The sequence below is a fragment of the Octodon degus genome, unplaced genomic scaffold (assembly GCF_000260255.1).
Source record: "Octodon degus isolate 3935 unplaced genomic scaffold, OctDeg1.0 scaffold00056, whole genome shotgun sequence".
Lineage (NCBI taxonomy): Eukaryota > Metazoa > Chordata > Mammalia > Rodentia > Octodontidae > Octodon > Octodon degus.
Genome location: NW_004524632.1, coordinates 7,360,390 through 7,369,595, shown reverse-complemented (window position 1 = coordinate 7,369,595; position 9,206 = coordinate 7,360,390). Strand labels below are relative to the sequence as shown.

Below are 9,206 nucleotides of genomic sequence, written 5' to 3'. Positions count from 1 at the left end.
GTGTGCCCCTACACCCAGCTGGTTGGTGGCCTTTGAGACAAGTGATGGGACATGTAATAGTCATATCATAATTAAATGCCTGTCTAGCCCACCTACAGCGCTGGCTCTGAGACCTGTGATGGAGAGAGGTTTCCGGGAAGGAGATGGGGGACTGGGAACAGTGTTGTCCTTTGGTGACATAGGAAGTCAGCTGCCATCCCATCAACCATGCATAGACAAGTGCTGGCTTTCCCACACATTTTCAGTGGCTTCTTTCCCTTTGTTTCGCATCTGTGAGTTCTCTCTGTCCTGGCTCCTTTGAGAATTACACAAGCTCATAGAAGATCGACGCTTCCTTCCTTTCTTTCTTCCTTTCCTCCTTCCTCCCTTCCTCCCTTCCTCCCTCCCTCCCACCCTCCTTTGCTTTCTTCCTTCCTGAGACAGGGTTTGATATGTAGTTTAGGCCTCAAACTTTCAGCAACCCTCCTGCCTCAGCCTCCTGGTTGCGGTAATTATGGCACGCACCCCACCCCAGACATAACAATACCTTTCCTTTGCACCCCACAAGGCAGAGGGATTCAGTGGGATCCTCCACAGCTGTGACCCCCAGTGGGGCGACATCTGGGCAGTCCCCAGCCCCGGGCAGGAGCGCAGGGTCGGGCGCTCAGGGGAAGGCTGAGACCAAGCTGGAGCGCGTGTCCTCTTCGTCTTGGGGAATGAGCGCTGCTGCGCTTTAGATCTGTCTCTGCACCCCGCTGCTGCGGCGGAGCAGGCTGTGAGAGGGAAGATTCTCAGAGGAGCTATGTTTTAATGTTGCAATTTGATTCAATTTTCCACTCTATAAAATTACCCATCACCGCTCGTTGCTTTCTAACAGACACCTTCACTCTTAATTTAACAATCCTATCGAATTCTGCCAGGGAAATTGGAAAAATTTATCACCTGTGAAATTTTATTTTCCTTCGGTTGTATCTGTTTTTGTAAAACTTCATTAACGACGATGACTTGCTGAGGAAATTATCATTTTTTTTTCAGCTTCAGACACAAGCAACTGCTCGACCTCCACCAAGATATCATTTGCATAATAAAACACAACAGCAAAAGGCTGGAGAAGGGATTGGCAGAGGCCTGGGGCCTGGGAAGCCGGCTCTCCTGGGTCAGGCTGGGGGGCCACAGTCCTGCTTTCTTCTCTTTTGACACAGGGTCTCCCTCTGTAGCCCGGGCTGGCCTTGAACTCACGGTGATCCTCCTGCCTCAGCCTCCTGAGTGCTGGGAAGACAGGTGTGCACCACCACAGCCTGCCTGACAGTCCCGTTCCTTGGGTCCAGGAATGTGGCTTTGCTCCCAGGTTAGCGACGAATCTAGAGTCCAGGCCAGAGGCTCTGACTGCTCCTAGGAAGTCTTGAATCCAAGTTCCCTACTGAGGACGCTGTCAGCCACCCACTTGTCTCCGGGGCCTGAGTGCTAGATTCCTAGGTTCCCACCTTCATCTGGGATGAGGTTTCTGTTGCTATAAATCTAGGCTTAACTTGAGTTTCCTGCAGAGTGCTGACACCTGGCGAATTTCCACGCAGCTCCTGGAGAACCAGCCGGAAGCGCAGCCTCCCCGGGGCCTAGTGACCTCTCGGCTGCAGGCTGGGGGCGGTTTGCACAGCCCGGCCCCCACTGTGCAGTGTTTTCTGTGATGCCGCTCTATCCTGCTGTGGGCAGAAGGGTGACCCATAGCATAGCACAGACCTGCCGCACCCTATTTTCTGTGGTTCTTGTTGGGAACCAGGTCCTCCTAGGTGGCCAAGGCTAACCTGGAGCTCAGGACCCTCCTGCCTCAGCCTCCTGCGTGCTGGGATGACAGGCGTGCACCTCCACGGCCTGGCTGACATCCTTCACACTTTGGAGCCTGACTTCTGTCCTTTCTCCCAGTCCCCTGGAAAGAAGTCACAATGTGGTGATGTTTCAGCTCCGAACTCACGGCAAACCTGCGAAAGCGGACAGAGTATTCTGAGCCTTGAACCTTTGAAAGCAAGTCATCCGGCACAGCAGATGGCGCACAGGAAAGACTCTGATCAAATTCAATCTTGCTCCCAGAGTCTTTCTGCTGGGATCATGTCTCCGCCTTCAGAGGGCGATGTTTAGATCTGGCTTCCTATGAAGTGTTCCAGGTTGCATGTCCAGTGTTGCTCTTTTTGTTTTTTTGAGACAGGGTCTTACTCTGTAGTCCAGGCTAGCCTCAAACTCACTGTGGAGCCCAGGCTGGCCTTGAACTCTCAGAGATCCTCCTGCCTCAGCCTCCCAAGTGCTGGGATGACAGGTGTGGGCCACCATGCCTAGCTCAGGTCCAGAGCTTCTGAAACTAGGAGGAGATAACGAGAAGGTGCAATGTCTCACCTGGGAGGACTTCATAGATGCCCTCTTCCCTCTCCTTTGTAGGCCCCTGGGTCCTCAGGCTCCCAGGCAAGAGGACAGGTCTTCCCCGGGAGGCAGAATTCGGGGACTCAAACCCGTCGATATCATCATAGGTCTCTTCCCCTTCCTCCTCCTTCTTGTCCTCCTCCTCTTCTTCGTACGGGATGGTAGAAGAGCTCAGATCTGCCCGGAGGAAGATAAAGGTGAATCAGGAGGGGAGAAGGCAGGGAGGGCATCAGGGAGGCGGTGGGGCCAAGACGCGCCCAAGGAAAACCCGGCGCCAGGGTTCGAGGTGCTTTCTCATCCCGGCCGGGTCTCAAGAAAGGCTCAGCCGAGCACCACGTAAAGCGTTCCTTGCAATAAGACTACCAGAAGGAAGCTGCCCTGAAGGCACAGGTGTGTGAGGACGAACCGGGGCTGAAGGGACAAAAACAGGCCCGGCAAGGAAAAGCCAAGGTGGCCTGTGTTCTCCAGCGTGCACGGAGCAGGGGTGACCGCAGTGGCCTGTGTTCTCCAGCGTGCACGGAGCAGGGGTGACCGGGGTGGCGGCAGAGGAAGCCCTTCCCCCAGGGACCGAAGTGCAGAATTCCAGACCAGTTTGTTTATAAAGAAAAACAAAAATGGGAGAAAGTGGAAGAGGAAAAGAAATGGGGGACAGGACAAATACAGCAGCCCCGCAGCCACAGGACAGTGGAAAGGATCGCAACTCTGTTCTGTGGGCCTCAGAGTGGGGTCACCGCCCCAGTGTGCCGCGGGAGCCCCGAAGTTGGCTTGCATTCTGACGGGGCCCAGAGAAGGCTCGTGCTCCGCAGGAGGGGTGGGGCGGTGGGGTGGGACAGCGCTCCCCCAAATCCTGCTCTGGGACCTCAGCAGGGTGGGCGGGGTGGGTAAGGGTGGGGCGCACCCCAGGGCTGGGGGAGCAGGATGGAGAGACATCGAGGGTCCCCTGTGAGAGCCAGAGAATCGATTAGGCTCTTGATAAAGATTTTGCGACCATTTCCGCCTGAATCCTGGCGCTGCTTCCTCGGAGGGAGGGGTCAAAGGCACATCTGCGGCTCCAGCCACGGTATTATTCGGTTTGTTTTAAAGGAAAACGGGATGAATAATTTCTTCAATGTGGGATTCTGAATGTACCACAGGGTACAGCTCAATAAAGCCGCTTTGAGTTTTATGGAGGTTCACACACTTAGGCCGATATTACACGCATAAATCCCGGCGCCTAGGCGCGCGTGTGCCCCGCCACCTCGCGGGCAGCGCCGGGTCCCGCTCCGCCGGCGCCACGCGGGTGCAGGGTGCGACCGTTTGTTCCTGTGACCGCAGCGGCAGGGGCGGGTGAAACAGGCGACCCTCGAGACCAAAGCTCGGCGCACCCTCCTCGTCCCTAATAAAATCGTGCAGAGATTAGACGCGCCGGGGAGCGGGCTTGGTGTGCTTAGGTGGGCGCGCTCCGGCCGGCGCAGAGTGGCTCCGCTGGGGACAGGCGGGTGACAAGGCTGCCTGGGTCACGCGGCCGAACGCGGCGGCCAGCAGAGGGCGGTCCAGGAGCAGGCATCTGGCGGCTGCGGCCTGGGAAACAGCGCTTGGTGCGAAAGGTCCAAGGTCCCCGAGGGCCGCCTCGATCAGTTTAGATCTCCACTTCCCGCCAGGACTAGACGTGGAAGAACTTGGGCCTCAGTTATAAGTGCGATGACGTGAAGTCGGATATTATGGATTTTCCTTCCAGGATAAAAGAAAAGGGGGCCAGAGATGGCGAGGAGCTGGCTTTCGGGATTCCTTTTTCTTAAGCTTAGAAGGAGGAGGTGGCATCAGAGGTCACCTTCAGCTTCATGATGTCCTTATCTTCTGATTGACAAGTGAAGCTATTTGCTGTTAGTATGTAGGGGTGCAGGGGCTGGGGGTTCGATCCCCGGGCCTGCCGTGCTGGCCTGCCCGGGCGCGCTGAGAGGGCGATTGAGACGGGGCGTGGTGGCGCGCGCCTGTAATCCCAGCTCTTGGGAGGCTGTAAACAGGTGGGTCACTACATGTCCGTCTGATCTAGTAGGGAGATTCTGATCACCCTGTAGACCCTTCCCTAAGAAGTTAAAAAAAAAAAAATTCGGGAGCGGGCAGGTGGGGACAGGAGAGGGGAGGGAGAGCAGAAAAAAGACCCCCAGAAGCCTCCAGACTCTGCTTCCGCAGCGTAGGGTGCCTTGTCCCACTGCCACTGCCACTCACCTTTTAACAGGAAGCTGATCTGATCCACCCAGTCTCTGGCTTCCGCTGGACTAGCAGCTGTAAACTGGAGAGAGGTCAGCAGATTAACTTGTCATCTGCAGCAAAATATCCAGGACCCTGATAGCGAGCTCCAAGGAAAGGAAGCTGTGACTGTCCGAGTCACGTATAAGGTACAGATTCTCTATCTGATTAATATTAAAAAAGGAAAGACCAAACAGCTGACTTAAAGCGATTTTTTTCCCTTCAGCAATTTTACATACCCAGAGATAATATTATTATTTTGGTGGAACCGGGGATTGAACTCAGACCCTTGCGCTTGCCAGGGGAGTGCTTATTCTACTGAGCCATCTCCCCAGCCCCTTCATTATTATTTTTTAACAGAGGGTCTCACTGTGTAGTTCAGGCTGGCCTTGAACTCACTACATAGACCAGGCTGGCCTCAAGCTCCCTGTGATCCTCCTGCCTCAGCCTCCCGAATGCTGGGACCAAACAGCTTTTTTTTTTTTTTTTTTTTGTGGTACTGGGGATTGAACTCAGAGCCTTGTGCTTGCCAGGCAAGCATGTATTCTACTGAACTATCTCCCCAGCCCTAAAATCCAGACATCTGTGTTCATTATCTATTCCTTCATCAGGCATTTATTTGAGAAAAGTTGTGCTCACTTCGGCAGCACATATACCAAAATTGAGTGATACCGACAAGATTCGCATGGCCCCTACGCAAGGATTACACCAAATTCGTGAAGCGTTCCATATTTTTCTGTTATGGACTACTGGACTCTTGGAATGGTTTGCTGAGTTCACACACCTATAATAAAAAAATGATGGAAAGAAAAAGAAAAGAGAAGGAACAGATCAATTTGCATATGAGGTGGGAGGCCTTGTATCGACCACGGTAATGTCTTTCTCTCCAGTGCTGGGGGTAGAACCCCGGGTCTTGCAGATGCCAGACAGGCGCTGTACCAACGAACCATGAGAGCGGCTGGGGTGAAGGTGGACACGGACGCACAGGTACCCCTAGAGCAAGGCAGGGAGGTGGGCTGAGGCGGTGGCCCCGGAGCTGCGCCTTGCGGCAGGGGAGCGGCTTTGCGCGTCGCGGGGAGCAGGCGGCTCGGCTCCCCTGGAGAAAGCACAGCACGCTGAAGAGCTGAGCGCCGAAGAGAATGAGCGAGAACGGACGACCGGAAGCCAGGCGGAGCGAGAACCCGCAGAGCGTTGCGGCTGGAATCAGCGGCCCCGCAGGGAGGAAGCAAGCGGGCTGCAAGGCAGCTCCCGAGACTGCGGCCGGCCGGCAAGGGCGGGCCTTCGTGAGTTGAACTGAAGAAGTTTCACTTGTTACGCAGGCGCTTATACCACTGAGCTACACCCCTGGCCCTATTATTAGTTCTTTTTTTTTTTGCAGAACCGGGGATTGAACTCAGGTCCTTCCACTTGCCAGGGAAGCGGTTATTCTACTGAGCCATCTCCCCAGCCCCCTTATTAGTTCCTAAGATGACATTTCTACACCAAATTTTTGATTTTCACATAAGCTTTCACTTGGATAAAGTCTCATCAGAATTTTATTTTTTTGTTTTATTTTGTCTTTTTCAGACTGGATTTCTTTATGCAGTTCAGGCTGGTTTTGAGCTCACTTTGTAGCCCAGGCTGGTCTCAAATCCCCACTGACCCTCCTGCCTCAGCCTCCTGAATGCTGGGATGACAGGTTTGAGCCACCATGTCCACCTAGTGTCTCATCAGAATTCCTTTTTTAAAAAATGTATTAGGTACAGGGTCTCACTATGCAGCTTGTACTCCTAGGGATCCTCCTGTTTTCAGCCTCCCCAGCGCTGGGATTACAGGTGTGTGCCACACACCCAGTCTCAGTGGCAGGCTCAGCGCACCTGGGGGCGGGGTGAACCCTGGTCCCTGCGCTTGCCTAAGCAGGTGCTCAGTCTCTGAGCTATCTCACTGGCCCCCTGTGTCTCATCAGAATTTAATGGTGAGGTCAGGGAGATAGCTCAGTAGACTAAGCGCTTGCCTGGCAAGCACAGGGTCCTGAGTTCAATCCCTGGTACCGCAAAAGAAAGAAAGAAAGAAAGAAAGAAAGAAAGAAAGAAAGAAAGAAAGAAAGAATTTAACAGTGAAAGGGCCGGCAAGATAGCTCAGTGGTCTAAAGTGCCTGCTTAGGCACACTTAGACAAGTGCGGGGGCCGCGGTTCCATCCCTGGCTCCACACGCCACGCCAGCCCCCTTCCTGCCCCCACCAGGCAGGCTCAGCTGGCCACAACAAGAGCAGCAACAACAACAACAAAGAATTTAATGGTAAAATTAGGCACATAACCAGCACACATCTATATTTTGAAAACTCGATAGGAAAATTGTTCAAAGTTTAAAAAATTATGGAAATTGTCTAAGGAAGAGGTAGACAGTTTATTTTCTTTCTTTCTTTTCTTTTTTCTTTTTTTGGCAGAACCGGGGATTGAACTCAGGCCCTTGTGCTTGCGAGGGAAGCACTTCTTCCACTGAGCCATTTCCCTGGCCCCCATTGGTAGACTGTTTTTTATCAAAATAAAGATTAAGTTATTATAGCAATATAAAACTTGAATGCTGAGAAAACTTGAGGAGCGAAAGCGTTGCTTAATTTACCTTAAATGTGCATAAGTTAGCAAAGGTTTTGCTACCTTGCTTCAGTAAAGCTGAGATATAATAAAAATGACCAGTGAATAGGATATTTTATCTATCTGCTTATTTTTTAAATTTTTTTTTGCAGTACCAGGGATTAAACTCAGGACCCTGTGATTGCCAGGCAAGTGCTTATTTTACTGAGCTATCTCCCCGGCCCCTCTATCTGTTTATCTATCTAAATATTTTTGGTGAAAATCATTTTTTACCCATAGCCATAAATTTTATTGTTTTAATTAACTTTATAATGGGTTGAAAGGCAGGAAGTAGACTCAAGATGAATAAAAATGAACGCAGTGAGGATCGAGTCTTTCTTGTTCTGAGGAAGCCCTCTGGCTCCGCACTGTGCTGTCCTCCTAGGGACCCTGTCACCAATACCTTAGACATTGTTCCAGTGACACGGTGCGGCCACACACGCCACAGGAAGTTCCTTCGGAGAGCGAGGTGGACGTGCGGGGAGATGACATTTTTCATTCTAAATTTCGATTTTCATGGGAGAAAGCGAAGCTACTGGCTGGAATAAAGGACAGGACAGAGGTGCAGGAGAGGTGGGCAGAGGCGCGGCTGCAGGGTGCCTGGCACCGGCCAGGGGCAGAGGTGGTGTTTTCGTGAAGGGGCGCATCTAGGACATCCAGGGGACGCAGAAGACGACATAGAAGGTGAGGCCAGAGGCTGAGCTTCTGAGGGATGGGCCAGTGGCAGGGAGGTTGCAGGCCAGCATCGCCACAGGAGAGGGAAGCGTAGTCCTGCTGACCCTGGGACTGTCCTACCTCGTAGCTGCGTTTGTCCCCCGAGGTCAGCTCAAAGCAGCAGTCCTTCCGGGAGTCCCTGCGCAGGTGGGGGGCCATCCGGACACTGTAGCCCTGCATGGCGAAGGTCCCTTTGGGCTGTTTGCCTGCAAGACAGCAAAGCTCCCTGGGTCCCTACAGAGCGGCGCCAGCCTGGGGATGGCATGGTCCCTGTGATGTCCCATTACAGTCTGCAGACAGTAGTGCGGTCCCCAAGGACCACGGTGGTTCAGAGGTTATGAGGGGCGCTTGGAGGAAGCACCTGTGACAGCCAGTGGGCCCCCCGCCTCAGCAGCGCCAGGGGGTGCCCGGAGGGAGAGGGTCATTTCAGCAGCGGAGACGCAGAGACGGAGAATATGCTCGAAGATGAACAGCTGTATCAGGATGAGAGAGAGAAAGAGGGGCCATGGCCTGGAGGCTCCCAAGGCCATTCTGGAGCGGCAGCACTGGCATCGGGGACAGTGGCTCAGGGGAGGCCCTGGGCTCGCTCTGTAGCCCAGGCTGTCTGCAAACTCGCAGCGTCCTCCTGCCCCAACCTCCTGAGTACTGGGACAACAGGCACGCACCACTGTGCATGGCTGAGCAAAAGGGTTTGTGGGAGACAGCGGGGTGACAAGGTGAAAAAGAAAGCAAAGGAGCAAAACACTGCCGTCCCCACCTGGTTGAGCCAGGAAAAATCCACAGACGCTGAGTGCCCTGAGGAAATGTCCCGGGCATAATAAGAAGTAATTGGCGAGCAGGGAGCCACGCAGCAGTGCTTTTGGACACCGAAATCTTTTTTCCTGAAGTATCTCTTCTTGTTCTAACTGGCCACTAAAATGCTTTGTTGTTTCTGTGGTCGCCAGATTTTATTTCACCTTGACGGCAAAACGGTCAATAAAAGTCTCCCAGCCTTCTCCTCTGCCGCTCCCCCGCCCTCTCGTGGAGAGGACGAAGGCTCTAAGCCGACAGCCCCGAGGCCGGGCCTTCCTCTGGACACCCCCAGCCATTTATTTAAATGCAAGGGACATTTGTACATTTTTACAATGGCCCGAAGGCCAAATTCGTTTGAAGAAAATAGTAGTTGCCTGGTGGGCTTGTGTGCCTGGAGTTCAGGAGAGAACTTGTGGCTGCTGGATCTCAGCATGGGTTCGAGTTTAGGGGCGTTATACAGCTTGCAAAGCA

General features: G+C 53.3%; 1 protein-coding gene and 1 non-coding gene across 2 annotated transcripts in view; one reads left to right on the top strand and one right to left on the bottom strand.

Moving 5' to 3' along the window:
- Skap1 (src kinase associated phosphoprotein 1) overlaps positions 1-9,206 on the bottom strand; it is a 234,409-nt gene that overhangs the window by 50,685 nt on the left and 174,518 nt on the right. The window contains exons 7-9 of the mRNA XM_023718126.1: positions 8,025-8,149; positions 4,597-4,660; positions 2,365-2,565 (exon numbers count right to left, since the gene is read on the bottom strand). Of these exons, the coding sequence (XP_023573894.1) occupies positions 2,365-2,565; positions 4,597-4,660; positions 8,025-8,149 (390 nt within the window). The remainder of the gene's footprint in view (positions 1-2,364; positions 2,566-4,596; positions 4,661-8,024; positions 8,150-9,206) is intronic.
- Positions 5,249-5,353, top strand: LOC111817378. The gene has a single exon (XR_002821598.1). It is a non-coding gene; the product is annotated as a U6 spliceosomal RNA (small nuclear RNA).